At 46.5% G+C, this 17947-nt stretch overlaps 1 protein-coding gene across 1 annotated transcript; it reads left to right on the top strand.

The window, feature by feature from the left end:
• On the top strand, positions 1-12759 carry LOC144108851 (ADP-ribosylation factor-like protein 8). Its single transcript, XM_077642075.1, is given in 6 exon segments — positions 1-226; positions 301-381; positions 4228-4452; positions 4454-4464; positions 11097-11167; positions 12611-12759. Coding segments are annotated over 6 exon segments (561 nt in total). The 5' UTR covers positions 1-103; the 3' UTR covers positions 12661-12759.
• The last annotated feature ends 5188 nt before the right edge of the window (positions 12760-17947 follow it).

The raw sequence follows: 17947 nt of genomic DNA, 5'->3' as shown, positions 1-17947 counted from the left end.
TTCGGTCGTGGGCGGCGACTGGGTTTCGCCGCTGCGGTGGTGTGTCATCGGCGCTGCCAAGTGATCCGGGCGTTTGTGGACCGCTGTACCGCCCGCCGTCAAAATGATGTCCCTAATCAACCGCATCCTGGACTGGTTCAAGAGCCTCTTCTGGAAGGAGGAGATGGAGCTCACGCTGGTCGGACTCCAGTACTCGGGAAAGACCACCTTCGTGAACGTCATTGCAGTAAGCGCTGTGCCGCCATGGCCCTCCCCACTTCTCTTGGTGGGCCGCCTGATCACGACGCTTTGCTCTTGCAGTCGGGCCAGTTCTGCGAGGACATGATCCCCACCGTGGGCTTCAATATGCGCAAGGTGACCAAGGGGAACGTCACCATCAAGGTAAGGCCGCCGCAGCTTATCTCTTCAAGTCCCGAAAGCTCTCGCTCATTGTCTACATGCAGCAGCCCCCCTTGCTGATTTTTTATCGCTGGCGCCGTTTTCTCCAAACACCCACGGAACGCAGCATTGCATTAGAGTGAAGTTTCGGGCAGGCCTTCCCTCGAAAGAGCTGGCTTCGTAAGGAGCGCAGGTGGTTATGTAAGCCGCCGAGGTCCTAGTTGTGGCAATGCGCTGGGCAGAGGCTTTGTCGCATTAAGCCGATCGCGAGTTTTTCGCTTTACACGTTATTGCAACGATACGGAGAAAAAAAAAAAAAGAGCAGGCGCCCGTGCTCGATCATTTACTTGGCACTGGTCGGCAGACGTGCGCAACGGTGTCGATGCGTGCAACCCTTCAGGACAGTGGCCCTTCAGGGCCAGCAGCGTCGGGGCTGCCGGTGTTGTTGGCTTTGGACGCACCTGCGTTGCGCACTTTGTTTACACCGCCCTCGGTCTCTTTTGACATAAGCAGGGCTGGGAAACGAACGAGATGGACGCACCAAAAACAAAGTCCATCCCATGAACCCGCACCAGCTGACTATTTGCTTCCCTCTGCTATCAGCACGACTTTTTTTTTTCTGATAAGGTTCCGCGGCCCCAATACGTGTTGGAGCTGCCTCCACGGCTGTGTTAGTGAACAAAAAGCTGGGTTTCACCTGCTTATCCGTATAATCTGCAAGTGAGGGCCATTCTTTGTAGCGAGAGTAATCTTTGTGTTATCTTTGGTATGTGGAATCTTTGATCCTCTCGCTACTTTAGGATGGCATTCGCTCTCATTATCCGATGCTGTAAAATTTATGGCTGGCAGCCTCCATACTGCAGCATCTTGTACTTTGCTCTCTGTTCTGTAATTATAGTGGCACTTCATTAATGTATACCTGAAATGAAGAAACTGGGGGAGGGGGGGCTTTCTCAGAGCTGGGGATCTAGTCGCACGTTGGTTGTGATATTCAAGTGCAGTACTGTTAGCCTTAGGCTAAATGTTGTGCTGCATCCTAAGACAAAGTTATTGTGGGTATTGTTTTTGTCTGCACATATTGCTATTCATGGTTTTGATTGCTGCGCCTAGCAGAAGTCTTGGATATGTTCATTTCCATAGCATAAGCACTGCCTATGCGTTGCAGCTGCTGTGGAGCTGACATGATACACATTAGCATTCCCACAGCTGTAGTGCTCTTCTGAATTGACTTCAGTTTACGGAGGGCCACTTCAGCAGGGGCTCTCTGTTCGGTTCTCTTCCTTTATTATTACCCCCTTAAAGAAAGGTTCTGTAGTTGTCACTGTATTGGCAGGTGAGTCATTTTGCACTTAAGATGTCCAAGAGTCTTTTACGGCAGAATAGCCTTGTGAGAACTCATGTTTCCAAACAGCTCAGCCTTGGCTTAGGACACTAGATGTGTGCTTTAATTTTCATATTCATCTGCAGTAGAGCCTAATTGCCTGTGCTGGGTGGCACATTGAATGGAAGGGCAAGGAGTTCTTTTGTTGGAAATTATTTTTTTGCTGTGAAGCTTTGTCTCACTTTGTTGAATGTTGCTATTAGCAGAAATAAAGTGAGCTTGAATCGCAGGATTAGTTATTACTAACGCTGGTTGATGGTTAGAAAGAAAAGCTTTCAAAATCTTTCCAATTGATGAAACTTTTCCTGTCCATGGTTAACGAGCACAAAAAAGACGAAGACGCAGAGAAGATGACAACAGAAGCGCAAGGGGAAATCAAGTCTCCAGATGGGGATTAATTTATTTCAACTTCAATGACTTCAAGAAAGCAGCAAAACTCTGGCGAATTTAGGGATGAGGGATTATCCTTCCTCCGCAGCAAAAGATTTTCTGATCGAATTTTTACTGACACTCTTCCTTTTCAGATAAAGTTAAAAAAAAAAGGCATCATATGTATGGGACACCCACTGTCAACCACCTTCAGGTTGCCCACAAAGTTGCCCCTGGTGTTGATTTCCTTTAAAGCCCAGATGGATGCTAACAATAATTACTGCCATTATTGAAATTTGTTTCACCTTGGGGGATTCCTTTAATGCATTGCAGTAGAGTGAGTCTACAGCTAAGTATGGTACATTTATAGCTGGTTATTTATGGGACAAATTCTCAGACCATTATAGGCAGCTTGTGGGACAATTCAAAGAACAAATTCAACAAAACTGAGGAAGTCTTGTAATTGAACTATTTTCCTGTCAAATGCAAAATGAATGTGCTAGTTGATTGACTTGTGGAGGAACCCAGGTGCAAGTAATGGTGTTAGAAAGAATGCATCTCAGTAGGTTTGTATGGCACACATGGTGCCATAAACTGCCTACTGCAAACATATTGTAAGCGCACCTTTGTTTCATGGCATGGTTGATCAGCTGCTTTTTGCCATCATGTGCACGCACGTGCTGGGTCTGTTTGCCTCATTTGGTGTGGCAATAGGAAGAGGCAGTTTGTTTATTGTTGCTGATATTAATAACTGGGGCAGAGGGTACAGTACATAGAGGGGTCAGTGACAGACTAGAGATTGATGGAATGATGTTGAGCTCCACAGCTAAACTGTTGAGTGCTTACCTTATCAAGCACTTCTGCCATTATTGTGTGTTAGCCAATTAGCCGGCACGAATATACGGGACTGGATCACCTTCTGTGAAATATGTTGCAATGTTGGGCTAGCACGTGTAGTCTTAGCACTGCTCTTAAGTTAACTAGACACCCCATACTCACATCTTCATTTTTAAAGGGCATACTTCATTGTTACATGCTTGCAAGGCTGTGTAAATTGCACACTCATGTAAAAAGAGTTATTTCTACCAGAAAGTAAAACATGTGTAATATTGGGAGAAGGCTTGCAAAGGGAAGTCTTACAAAATAGAGCACAAATATCTAATAAATGATTAAGACGGCTGATATTCCGCAGAGTGAAAAGAATAATAGAAAGGTCGGGAAAATGTGACTGGGAAGAAGGGCTGGAAAGGAATGGATTCGATGCAACATCCTTATTTAAGTCCCTGCCATGAAGTTTCAAGGAATGGCCTGATATTGTAGTGCTATTTAAATTGTCTCTGTACTCTTCGTTCCCTGTAGATGTTGTTTGTGCATTGTCTTTCATTTTGATTACAGTAATAACTGCAATGTATATTATATTCATTACACTGTGATGAACCCTGGTATGTGCATACCTTGGCTCACGCCGGTTACTTTGGGGCCCTCAGCCATGACATTCGCCAGCTAGGCCTGGAGTAGCACATTCTTTTATTGACAGATGGTGCCAAGCTGCATGCTACCAAGCCTAGCAGCTCCTGCACCTCTCTCGTCCTTCACAATCAGGCACATCCATTATACGCTATTATACGTTATCGTTTCCCATGGCCTCTGCCTTCTTTGGATCTCGGTCCCACCTCGTATCACTCGCTACAAATGGGAGATCACCTTATCGGACCCTGACCTCCTTTTGTATACCCAAGATAACATGGATCATGCTTGAGCATTCAGATTTTTTTCCTGCATTCCGTGGAGAAAATATGAGCATTTCTTGTGTTTATACGCAAATGTACCAGCAGCATTTGTGTTAGTATATATGTGAAGTAAGTCCTCATTCTTGCTAAATGAGGTGTGAGAGGAGTCTCATTGCTGCATGATCTGTGCTATGGCCATGACTGTGCAGTTTGCATTTCGTGCACTGTTCTTCATTCTGTGGAGGAACAAATGAATTGATTGATTGAATCAAATTGAGAGTGGTTTCCAGCTTGGTGTTAGTGCTCCGTCTTGCTCGGAGCACATTTATCACGTCCCGGGTGGTCACAGTGTTTTGTGTGCGGATGCAGATCTGGGACATTGGAGGCCAGCCGCGGTTCCGCAGCATGTGGGAGCGGTATTGCCGGGGCGTCAATGCCATAGTGTACATGGTGGACGCGCACGACCGCGACAAGATGGAGGCCAGCCGCAACGAACTGCACCAGCTGCTGGACAAGCCCCAGCTGGCGGGCATCCCCGTGCTCGTGCTCGGCAACAAGCGCGACCTGCCAGGAGCCCTGGATGAGCGGGACCTTCATCGACCAAATGTGAGAACCTTGGCAGCATCGTCATCAATGGAACTTAATAGCTTCGATGATGCTGAGGACAAATTTTAGTTATTCTGTATTGAGTGATTTCCGGATTTTAGTAGCAGTGATGCTTCGTTCACTGCAAATGCACGTTTCATGAGCTGGAAAGTGTGAAAATTTAAAGTACAGGCTTCCCCACTGCCAGCTGTTTGTGCACGCAAAATGCGGTGCGTCAAGACGGCTTTTCATGCACGGATCCCTGAGGCCAGGCTGTACCACCACTCACTTCAAAACATTATCATAGTGTCCCTCATGGTCATAGTTTCACGAGTTTGAATTGGTGGGAAAACTATTCAATTCAGTTTTCTCAGCAATAAGTAGGTCTTCGGCTGTAGTACACACATCAGCCTAGCCAGAAAGGGCTGCAGAGCCAAATGTTGCAGAGAGCAAAACTTGGATAGAGTTCACCTCAGTGTCCCTTTAAACTGTTTGAACCTAGGGAGGATTTTGGTTTGTCAGTGTCAGTCAGAATCTGTTTCCTGGCTGTGCGTGTTCCCATGATCACATGCAAACTTTGCAGCCATAGGCCCAACACTTTTTTTGTGTGTCCTTTCTCGACTTTCTGTGCCGCGGCTTCAAAAGCACACAACATCAGTTTAAAACGCATACCGTATTTATTCACTTAATGACTGCACTTTTTTCCCAACAAATCATAAACTTTGCTGGATGCGTTCATAATGCAGGGTAAAATGTTTTTTCTCTTTTTCAAATTAGAAAATGTAAAAATGTGACAAAAAGTAGGCTGGTGGGACAAATACTTCATCCCGTACGGCTCGGCTCGTACTAAAATAAACAAAACGCACTTTTCACCCGTGCCGACGAGTGCGTTTGTATAACCACAAGTATAACTTGCGTAGAACCGCATAATGCTGCCTGAAGAGAGAGCAGCCCGAGTTCACTCTGCAAAAATTCTCGGCATTCAGCGTGAAGCTCAACCGCAATAAGTTTTTAAAATCCTTAATGTGGCAGACCAAACAGAGTGGCCCTTTATGACTAGGCGTGGTTGCTTTTGGTCCTCAGATTCCTTGTGGACATTTTTATTGGATATTTGTCCTATAAAGTGCGATACAGTAGTCTTGACACTGGACAGATGGCGCTGTGTATTATCACACAGTTGCTTTGATGTTCAAAAAGAGCGCCTGCAAGCGTTCGCTAACATCAGCAGCAGATTGCACGGCGAAAGATGGGGTGCATTCATTATGCGAAAGGAAAAAATAACGCTCTTTTTGACTGCCGAGGTAGCAGGTGTGTTCATTTTAAGAGTGCATTCATTACACGAGTAAATACAGTATTTAGTTAAATACACATGTGGCAGAATACTTATATAAATTAAAATTTACAAATCTCATAGTGCAGCACGAGAAAGTTGGGAGTTATTTAGCCGCTACAAGCAGGAAACTGATTAATACAAAGCGACCAACTTGGAAGGCTAAGTGATTTTATTAAATTGTATTATAGCTAGAGTAATACTTTTGTCAAGTCCGCACCGCCTTACATCACCTATACCGGACTGTGACGCAGCCATAGGTGGTGCCCGAGCGTGCCCCAATGCACACATTCCATGCGAGTCAAGAAATAACAGCCTCTTTTCATAGGCAATGACAGCTGTGAAGACCAAGAGAGGGAACCTGTGGGGAAAGGCGAGCGGAAGTGAACGCCTTTCTAGCACTGTGCCTGACTGCACCCCCAGATATCCCCACTGTCTGCCTTCCACCACACGTGGCGTGGCGTCATGGTGGATGCTACAGCTATTTCATTTTCTATGTGATTGCATGCCCTTGCTCAGGGCGTGGTTTTTGTAGGCCACCTCGACAGCATTGCGAACCATGCCATTAACTTGAGTGACAAAAAAATAGGTTTAAGAGGGGTGTCCCCCTTAAATGAATGAAAATAAAAATTGTAACTGTCACTTGTCTCAGTGGGCACCTGAACCACGCGCGCCGTGAGGGAAGGGATAAAGGAGGTAGTGAAAGAAGAAAGGAAGAAACAGGTGCCGTAGTGGAGGTCTCCTGAGTAATTTCGACCACCAGAGGATCTTTAACGTGCCTTTTGTGTTTCGCCTCAACGCGGCCACCACGGTCGGATTTGAACTCTGGTAGTCCGGCTCAGTAAACCCCCCCCCCCCCCCCCCCCCCCCCACACAAATCCAAGATGACACTTTCATGGTGGTAGAGATGACAGCGTTGCCTGCTTGCGTCTATACATTTGGTCAAAGAAATAGAACATTCAGCCAAAGAAACAAAGAAACAATCGGTACAGTATTGCTGTATTGCTTGCTTCTGTTTTACTCTGAAAAATTTAACTTAAGGACTCCACGGAGTCAGAGATATCGGTCATGAATATATTCGTGTAAGGGCCGCACCCCCAGCCTGGCAGCCGGTAATTTGGTAAAAAAAAAGTCAGCCAAAAGAACTGCTTTATTTGTGAATAAATTTGCCTGCGTGGTACATTACGCTGGGAGTTGATATAGACTAACTTCCTGCAACACTCAGTACAACCATGCATGCGCCGCCCTTTGTGTCGGACTGTGTGAGGAACCGCGAACGTACGGTGCCTCAGCACTGCTAAATCGTCTTGTGGGCTCAGCTTTCACACTAGAAAGGAAGTGGGGAGTACTCGCACTAGCAGCACATTTCGTCGCGGTGAAGTACTACATGCCTGGCTCAGCCAATACAGTGTAGTAGCGTGCCATTCGCCCGGTGTCGCTAGGACTAGCGAGCTTTGAAGTGAAAGTGCTTCGCTTCTAGTTAGTTTACTATAAAGGTCTAACCTTGCTACCAGTTCAGCATCACACAACTATCTCTATAATGGACATATAATTGATTTCCACAAGGCCTTCGACGGTGAATCACGTGGAAAAGCAGGCCAGGCGAACGCCACCTCACACTGTCAGTTATGGGTCGTACGTGTGGTGCACCGCTCTGAGCCGTTAACCAAGGCACTATTACTGTCATTTAAGCGCCAGATCTTCGGGAGATCTTGATCTTAACTAAGAATTGCTGGATCTAACAATCTGTTTTACATTATGAGGCTAATTCACTCTGGTTATCGGGCACGCGTTCGATCACCCATACTTTCAGTGCATTGTGTAAAAGGGACGCATAGTTGGGGCTCTGCTGCATTCGGAGAAACTTTATAGAAAAATGCCAGACCTACGTAAGGGTTGCACCCCGTCAAGACCTCAGGAAAAAGTGCATCCCTTGCATGAGTATACACAGTATCTTGTTGCTGTTGCCTGTGTTGGTTTATCCTCCTTCGGAATTCTTATAGCTAAGTGACTACAAACTCGGATATTTTTCATCTGCTGCCCTCTTGTGCTGCATCCGCACTTCATCAGTTCATTGTTTAGTTGGATAGACATCCTCCTCTATGCATCACATCATCATCCTCAAAGCCATTGCCAGCGTCTGAGGTACTGAAATCACCACTGATCTCAGCTTTCCTAACCAGTTGACCGTTAAGCATCTAGATGTCTCACATTGAAGTAGTGGAACTTGTTTAGTTCTGCACGGAAAGGGTTGTCATGCGGGAAGGGCTGTTGTCTGTAGCCGCCACCTCTCTACACCCTTATTCCATGCCGTGGTTAAAACTGTTGGCCTTGGTGTTATTTGCCCATTTAAAGGGGTCGTTTGTGTATAATGTACTTTGTGTATAATTGTGTACAGTAGAATCTCGATGATACAAATTCCGCGGGACCCCGAAAAATATTTGTATCATCCCGAATTCGTATGATCCAAAACAATCCAAGTTTAACACGGAAATCAAACGAAGTTTATTAGCTCAATTACTTTTGACCGAAAAAGTCAGTAATGCTTGTTTACACTTTCTTGGGCTCGATTTCGCCAATCAGTCCAGCCTGAAAAGAATAAAACCGTGCCGCAGTTTCGTCGCTCACGCTGGCAGAGCTGATGCGGCGCAGGATGTCAAGGGCGTTAAGGGTTTCTGCCATCGATGGTAGCGGTTCAGCCCCTTCATCGCTGTCTGATGAAGATCATTCATTTTTTTCACCAATTAAATCCTCAGTGGTTCGTAACCCGCAAGTTGCAGCGCTGTCATCCGCAGTGACAAAGTCAAACGCAGAAGCTTGAACGTCGAGTGTCTCCCAACCTTCAATAGAAAAATCGTCGCCGGTCTCTTTGGCAATCGGAGTTGCTACTGGTGCAGTCGTGAATCCACACTTGCGGAAGCAGTTCGCGATTGTTTGCGTAGTCACACTGTCCCAAGACATCGCCAGAAAATGAATTGCGTCCAGCAGACTAATCTGCAAATTGTCATCTTTGCGATCAATCTTTGCGAGTAATCGCCCCACTAAAAGGCCCTTGAAGTGATGTTTTACGTTCCGAATTATTCCGGCGTCCAACGGCTGCAGGTGGGTCATTGTGCTTGCAGGCAAGAACATGACTGTGACATTGTTTAAGATCACTTGCTTGGGGTGGGCGGAGCACTGATCGACGAAAAGCAAAATTTTTCTGTTCTTCGATGACATTTTCCGATCTAAGCCGATAAGAAACTCGAAAAAAATCCGCAGTCATCCAGGCTTTCTTATTAGCCTTGTACAAGCAAGGCAAACGTCCAGCTAATCGAAAGCATCTCGGTCGCTTAGCCTTGCCAATGACGGTCAGGGTCATTTTTTCGGAACCATCGGCGTTGCAACAGAAAAGTACAGACACTCTTTCCTTACTTTTCTGGCCGCTTTGACAAGCCTGGTCCTTCACACACAAACTCTTGCTCGGTTGCAGGTTGAAAAAGATGCCTGCCTCATTGGCATTAAAAATGTCGCGCGGCGCGTACCCCGAGGTCAGCGCCGGCAGTGAGTCGATCCAGTCGCCAACCGCCGTCTCGTCCACTTTCTTACCCTCTCCGCAAACAGTTTTGTAAACAAGCCCATGCCTTTCTTTAAAGCGATGGAGCCACCCTCCGGACGCTTGATAATTTTCGATGCCAAGAGAAAGTGCAATGTGGTCAGCCTTCTCCCGTAGCACTTTGCCGTCCACGTTCACGCCGGCTGCAGTCACCTCGCGAAACCACGCCAGTAGAACTTCTTCCAGCTGGACATGTGCAGCAGTCTTCGCTTGCTTGACGTTGACACCGAAGTGCTGGGCATTCCTCAAAATGACTTCCCGCTGCCCAACAATAGTGCAGAGCGTCGGCGGTGCTAGTCCTAGCTCATTTGCCAAGTCGAGGCGTTTTTTTCTTCGGGTTTTTATCAACCTTCTTCAAAATTTCGAGTTTTTCTTTAAAAAAAAGGGCCTTCCGCTTCCGATACATGTTGAATTTGAATGATCCGGTCTTCGGCGTGCACTTAGCTACTGTCCTTGTCTGGTCACGTTTAGGCACAACACGTAAAGGCGCGCTCACATTAGCGGGAAAACGCGCAATGCAGGACGTTTTCCACGTGCCGCTTCCCGCACAAGCCGGTTTTTCTCCCGCGGACAGCCTGCTGTGCCGTCCCGCAGAGCGATGGGTTCGGTACCTATTTTTCCCGTGCCGCTGACGAGAACAGCCAATGGGCGCCAACCGTGAACCGTGACGTCGGTCCCAGTTCAGTGACCCCGTCGGCGGAGGCTGCGCGCGTCCGGCCGGCCGGCCGGGCACTCGGCGGCTGCTTTGTCAGGGCGACGGGAGGGGAGCTAGCAGACGATCAAGACGACGACGCGAGAAAAGGGTGCACTTTCCAGTCTTCTCTAGTGTCACGTGACTATCCCCTTCTCTTTCTGCTCGTTCGGGTCCTCCCTCAGCGCCTCCTCTCTCCACATTCCAAGACAACCGCAGCGAGAAAACCAACCAATCAATCAATCAATCAATCAATTTATTTAGCATTTGTGTATTTAGCATTTTTAGCGCAGTGTGAGCGTCATTCTGAGGAGCTGCGAGGCAGCGTCAACGTTGACGCTGTGTCGGTGCGGGAAGCTTCCCGCTAGTGTGAGCGCGCCTTAATGCACAGGCAGCGGCAAACGGAGGAATGTATCGGCGGAGGCGAGCAGGGGGAAGGAGGGGGCGGGGGGGGGTCGGCAAGCGGAAACAAGCTGCGACAGCTTGCTAGATCCAATCAGCAGCTGAGTGGCATCGCCCACGTGACTCGTCCTGCCGGACGCGAAAGAAAATGGGTGGGCCTAGCAGCCGGTTCGGTCGGTGCCGCGGCGGCCGCCGGACATTGGTGGCAGGGGCTGGGGCTGAGTGCGATGCATCCGCGCGTGCTGGCTCCACCTGCGTGGGTGGCGCGGGCTTGAAAATCTGCCGCGGGACATTCGCACGGAGGTGGGGGGGGTTGCGCTCCTTTCTGAGATGAGCCGTGCGTGCTCGCTTGCTTGCGTGGATGGTCGCGCGTTCGTATCATCTGCGCGGGCTTGAAAATCTTTTCGGATAATCCCGAACTGTAACGTATTCTGTACAATGTAGACTGTCCGGGATGCTTTCAAAATTCGTATCATCCCGAAATCCGTGTCAACCGTAATCGTATCATCGAGATTCTACTGTATATTGTGTATGGTGTGTACAATGCTTCCTTGACCTACTGAGGCTGCAAATTCAGTAGGGTCGCTGAGGCTTGTTTGGAATGATCAGCTGATGGGAAGGGGTTTCTGTTGCAGGAACCTGTCGGCTATCCAGGACCGAGAAATTTGCTGCTACTCGATTTCGTGCAAGGAGCGTGATAACATTGGTAAGACTCCTTGTGTGTTCAAGCAGCTAAACCCTGGTCGCATGTGGTGGTGGCCAACTGTGACACAATAACGGAATGAGTAGACTGTCGTTAGTTGAACCATTATACTTATCAGCACTTCACCTTGTGTTCACCTAACTGAAGGTGAAAATGTGTGTATCTTGAGGTCAATCTGTTTAATCTTATTTTTTATTATTGTTCTGGTGAATGTGACGGTGGGTGTTTTTACAGCACCTGCTGGAGAGTTTTTAGCTAGAACCAGATGGTCCTTTGGATTTGGTGGCATTGCTAAAAGTGAATGCAACTGATGCATCAGTTTACAACATGTGAAAAAAAAGCAACGAGCGATTTCAAATATGAATTAGGCATGCGAGTATTTTGGTTTTCACTTCGGTTTCGGTTTGAGGCTCAGTTTACAATGTCAAGCAGGCTCCAGACAAAGATCGGCGAAATCGGTGAATGGCGGCCTTAGGGCGCGTTCACACATGTCCAAATATGCGGTGAGCGAATCCGCTTCGCTCGCCGGAAAAACTAGGACCTGTTCTCATCTGTTGACGCCCAGGCAAGGCGGAAACGCCGCGCTGCTGCTGTTTCTCGCTTTTCCACACACTTCCCGGCCACCACATCACCGCTCACGGCGTACACAGATATGGTTAGAAGAGAGCATAAATCGATGCTGTTTGTGTACCATAACCGCAGCATGCTTCCATACGTAAACGTGGGCACATTCCCATTTTTAGTTCAGCGTATGCAAACAGACTCTCAAGGAAACGCCCAGCCTAGTGGTGCCATCTGCATGTCAGGATGGGAGCTAGTACTGTCAACAAAACCGGCGCTTTTCTTAAGCCTAGTAGCGGCAGAATTGTCATTCTAAAAAAAATAAAACAAATTTACCACTTACACGTTTACTTATAGGTGAGGTGAGACGAAGTGATAGACCGGTGTCCCAATTGTGGCCAGTGAATGCGCTGAACAAGGCAGCGACAATGACGAATTCATTCCGAGGCGAGGGTCCTGTGTCAAAGAGCGCCGCCATGTTTGTCATGGCGGCAGAAATCGGTCCCAGACCGATCGGCCTCGCCACTCCGCTTTCCGCCTTCGTCGGCGTCGAAAGCGGCCGAATCCGCTTCGCTCGCTGGATTTTTGGACAAGTGTGAACGCGCCCTTAGTGCTGGCACATTTACAACCATTCTTACTCCGACTGCTTATTATGGTGATATGCTTACTCATGTGCCTTGAACTGGCAAACTCTTTTTTGAATACACGAAAGCAAGTGACATTATGGTGCAAGACTGCAGTGTTCAGCATTGTGCCATAACGTCTCCTCCGAGATAGGTGGCAGGCTGAGTAGATTATGTGGCTGTTTTCTTTGATTAAATATTGCATGCAGGCTGCACTGTTTCACTGTTGTGCAAGTTATGCTGTGGCTGTCCACTTTTGCAGACATCACGCTCCAGTGGCTCATCTCGCACTCCAAGTCGTCCAGTCACTGACGACACAACAGGGACCGCCATGGACCCTTTCTGTACATAGCCCTGCCCGTGTTTATTAAAAGGGGCGCCTCCCTACGGTTGAGGCGCCTGTTCCTCGTGCTGGATGCAGTCTCTGGTTTAATGCGCATTTTGTGATGCAGCATCTGTGATGGCAGCTGCTTTGAGGTGTTATTGCTGTGGTAGACTATGCGACGCCACCTTTGCGGGGTCACATGATCACTTTACTAGTGAGGATGATGAAAGGCGACCACCTATTGTCGTCTAGCTCAAAATCAGATGTGGTGCACTAACAGTCTCACTTTTATTCCTTTTCCTGGCTTATTAACCCTGCACTATCAGTGTAACTAATTATACTTGCTGGTTCAGAACCAGTCTACATCCCAGCTTATCTTTTTTAGTGTCTCCTTATCTTTAGCTTGCCAAGATTATTAAGTCTTCTACTACAGCTTAGTAGATGGGTTGATTACAATGCTGTGATGCTTTCGTCGCCTCATTCTGTTAAGGTGATTAACACTGCATGCCTTTGCTATACCTTAATTACTCGCGTAGTTTGCGCACTTTTTTTTTCCCCCGAAATTGAGGCTCCAAAAGGGGGTGCGCAAATTACGTGGAGATTTCACGAACACGTGATAAAAAACTACAAACGTAGCAACGCACTGTATATACAGTATATTGCCGTGTATAAGTGGACCCTGAAACTCTCGCACCTTGCTGGTCAAAAAGCAGACTCCAAATATAAGTCAACGCATATCCTTGCCCTCTTTTCCCGCCCCTGACCCACATTGACCCACGTTATGTAGTTCCCTGCGTGATGGCATGCCTGCGCATGTGCAAGTCAAAGTAGTAATCGCAAAGCCAGCAGTGAGAGGCAAATGGAGATGCAAGGTGATAAAACTGCACCCTCGCATGTGGCCCGGTTGAGTAGCAGCAGACAGCCAACGGTTTGGTAGTTTTGGATTCTGGCGTGACTGACGCTCCAGAGGTATCCGGAAGTTTACTCTTGCGTCCCATTCTTACGGAAAAGCGACCGCTGGCGCGCGCTTGACTTTTTACTTTTGCAGCCGTTCGTATGGAAAAGCGACTTCCATTGCGAAGTTGGTTTTTCTTTACCGGAACAAATTTGCAATAAAATTACTGGCTTTTTTTTTTTTTGACACCACTCACTCACCTTTTACAGCTGCACGCAGTGATGCAGCCTCGCTGATCTTCCCGAGCCCTGCGCCCTTCCCTGAGTGCACCTGCATGTGTGCTGGTGTGCGTGCACAGCAGGGAGTGAAAAATATGCAAATAAACGTTTTTTTTCTATATAAATGTTGGTAGTAAATTAGGGCTTCATCTGGCACAAGTCTTTCGGGAAAGTACTGTTGTCTGAGCCTTTGCCTCATCTGTATTGCAAGATGGGGGTCAGGCATTGGGCTTCGAGTGAAACTGTACTGCTAAACCAGCCTTGACAACACAAAGTAATTGGTGGTATAGAAAAGATTTGTTCTGTTTCTGTTGATTTTCTTCCCTTTGATGCACCTATATTAAATAATTTCGATAGCAATGTCTGAATGCACTCATTTATTCCGCCCTACTTGGTTGCAGCCGCTATTTTTTTTTACATTGGAAAGGCTGGCATAGAAAGTGCAGTTAGATAGTAAACTGATATGCTGTCTTTAATTGGTATTCGTTTTATTAGCCATACAAAAACCAGTAGGCTGTGTGTCTGACTATATGCAGTATCGGTTCTGTAAACCAAGTGCACTCATTTAAGAGCATATAGTTTTGTCAAGAGAACACCAGTTCGAGCTAGTACTATCGCCATAGGATGTACCAGTACTGTACTACCATATTAGTGCAAAAGCACTAATGTGCTTGCCAACACTGATCAATAATCTTGTCACCTACATATGTACGTGTGTAAATAAAAATCAAATATATAGCCACGACTGGGAGTTTAACCTGCAGTAGCATGAACAGAATGGCTTCGCAGGCCACAGCGCGAGAGCATTAGGCTATCGCCATAGACATTCACACCTCATGTTAAACAGGAACACACTTTAGTGCTGTGCATTGCATATCATCGTCTTCCATCTGTGGCTGAACAGATCGGATCAGCTTGACCTTGATCAGAGCTTAACCTGAGTCTGATATCGTTGCCAGACGTGCCAATGACCAGCAAAGCAAAACCATGAGCCAACCAGGCTAAGCACATGCGTTCGCACATCTGCTCGGTTTAACTACGTGAAAACCCTACCACTTTTTCTAAAGGCAAAGAGAAACACTGCCAAATGTGAATTTGAAGAAATTGTAATGGAATGCTTAGTTGAAGTATAGTTGCCAAGTAAATAGTTATATCTGAAGTACTTTACTATCATGAGAATACAATCTTCGTCGTACTAAAGTACAGTGAGGCGAAAGCCTTTAGCGCGGTGTTGCTGCTTGTATCGCTGATGTGCTGTTAAGATGTTAATCAAAGACTACACAATTGTTAGCTTCACAACACTTACGTTGACATTCATTAGCACGCACATGCTTGGTTGCTGGAGAGACAGGAGAGCATTTAGGCGGCATCCTTCCTGTCTGGCAAGATTGCCCGGGGAGCACTCCTTGCGAATGATGGTGGCGCCACTTAGTGACGTCACACGCATGCGCGTAGGCTGAAGCGCAGGTGCATTGTCTGCTGGTGCCTTGCGCATGTGCAGTGCATTATCGTATACTGAGTTCCCAGTTAAGAAGTTACGACATAATACACCAACCACTAGCATAAATAATTAAGTAATTACTATTTAAATGTGACGACACTTGTCTGCTTACCTGGAGGAATGTGAAAACATGTTTTCAGGAAAGGATGCAGTAGCTCTCGGCTCTGGAAATCTCGGCGGACACCTCAACCACGTTTGATTGACAGCTATAGTGTAACACTTTTCTGTGAACATCCCTGCTGGCAAGTCATGAGCCTATAAAGGCTTTCGCCTTAATGCTTGAGAGTGATAACAATCGGCTGATGGCCAGAATGCCTGATGTTCCTAGTTATTCCCGTGATGGAGGAGGACAAGGCGAATACAAAGACCAAGAACTGGCGCTTAATATAGCTTCCATATCTTTCATTGGCACATGGTCACGTCATGGTTCTACTTATCTGCACAAGGTGCATTGCCAGACTTCATTTATGAATGTCATGAAGGAACATCTTGAAGCTGCAACGGTAAGAGCATAGGTGAATAGTTCAGAAGACTTGTATGTGTATGGCCGGCTTTTTGTTGAGACTGAGGGAGGACTTATGTAGTGGTATGTGGAGTAACTTGCCAAAGCTGCACCTGGACTATGAGAGATGCCAGAATGGAGTGCTGTGGATTAAAGGATCAAAGGCACCTAATTTTAGCTGCTTGTTTTCTTCTTTCAAATGATTCATTAGACATAAGAATATACACATAGTTCACCATGTTACGTTTGCTTACGACTGCTAAATAGTTTATAATTATGATGCTGTTTCAGTTTTATCAACCAAACTGTGGCTGTAATGTGCAAGCATCAATAAGGTCACATGAGGCATTAAAAAACAGTACAACCACTGATATGTTGTTCTCATTCCAGCTCTTGAAGCCGGCTGGCATAAGCGTTGTAGAGAGTTAAGACGGCGGTATCAGCAGTTATACCACAAGTGGATGTTTTGCAAGTGGAGCTACGTACTTGACTTCTTGCAAGAGGGATTACTTGGCAATGTGGGACCATTTGGAACTTCCTTGTTAAAAAAGCTATTGGAAATTGCATTTAGAATCAACTGAATATTTCTGCTAGTTGCAATTGGGTTCTGAAAATTAGTTCTGATCGTGCCTTTAATCAGTTTATGTATTATTATGGTGCAAAAGGAAAAATTACACAGGAAAACCAGCCCATTTTTTTTTCCCAAAGGAGTCGAAGAAATACATACGTAGTTCAAGTGGGACCACCCCCTCTAAGGGCGATGGATAGATCTGCACCGAGGCGGGTGCTGAATGTCTTGCGCTTGTGACCACTCAGTACTGTGATCCTACCGAGTGGCGTCACATGAAATGGGCACGTACCCCAATAAATGCACTTAGAACGGGTGTTTAGGCTGGTTTTAAGGAGGCACTGTAGACCTTTGCTATGCACTACGTTCAAGAATAACCAACACCCGCCGGTTCATTGGGTGCCCTACTTTAAAGAATAGCACAACATGATGATGATGTCCTCAGGCTTGATGGCACATACCCACGGCGGGGATTGGCTAGAGTACATTCCTGATACCAACGCACTCATAGGCGAGGACTGGAATAACTGGATAGTCTTGTGACCTCTGGCTACATGAAGTTAGAGGGACAAAGTTACATGTAATAAAACCACATAAGTACTTCCTCTGACTATATAGTAGGATAGAACTTTTAAAAAAAACAGCAGTTGCCAGTTGTTAACACTGGGCCACTGACCGCGGCGTCCTGTATTACTCCACTAGCCAGTCATAAAAACCAGACATAAAAACTGTAGGGCTTACAATTTTTTTCGTGTGGTTTTCAGGCAACTAGAAAAGTTTGAGCAACGAACTACTATTTTTTTTTTGTCGTAGAGGAATTCTGTACAGTGGTCCTGAATGTGGGCAGAGCTTCACTGCAGACTTAAGTTGTATCCGACTATAAATAAAGTTCTTTTTTTTTTCTGTGATGACTTATAAATACGCAGCAAGCAATGACAGCTGCAGTTCAGCCTTGACTCTCTGTGGGGGCAGAGAGCACGTGAACCACATTACTTTTCTGTGCTCTCCAGTGCGTTGTCCCGCTACCCTGGGTCAGCTGTACTTGTAAGATAGCTTGTCAGATGTTCAGCTAAAAAGACGCACTACGCTCACGGCGTACGCGCGCTTTTTGCGCCTTATACGTTCCACAGATGTTTCTCTTCCTAATGGAGCTGCGAGCCCTGCGAGGCGAGCTTACGGGTTACTGGTTTATTGGGCGTACTTGCAATATAATCTGAGGCATAGAATTTAAGGCGTTAATTTTAATTCAATACCGTGTTCAAGTTATCAAATGATAACTTCGTGTCTGTTGAAAAACGTACTGGAGCCTGGCAACAATATCAATGAGTGACTAAAGGACATAAATATAACAGTCCGAGAGATAAATTAAAAGCTAAAACAAGTAACAAGACTCCAAATTTTCGGAAAATAATGAAAAAAAGCTCACTTTTTACAAATAATGTTGGTGGCGCTGCGATCTGTATATCTCTGAAAAACGACCACTGTACCGGGCACATTTTGAAGTCGAGTTGGCGGAGTTTCACAACTAGT

This window comes from Amblyomma americanum, chromosome 10 (assembly GCF_052857255.1).
Source record: "Amblyomma americanum isolate KBUSLIRL-KWMA chromosome 10, ASM5285725v1, whole genome shotgun sequence".
NCBI classification, from domain to species: Eukaryota; Metazoa; Arthropoda; class Arachnida; order Ixodida; family Ixodidae; genus Amblyomma; species Amblyomma americanum.
This window is presented reverse-complemented; position numbering and strand designations above follow the sequence as displayed.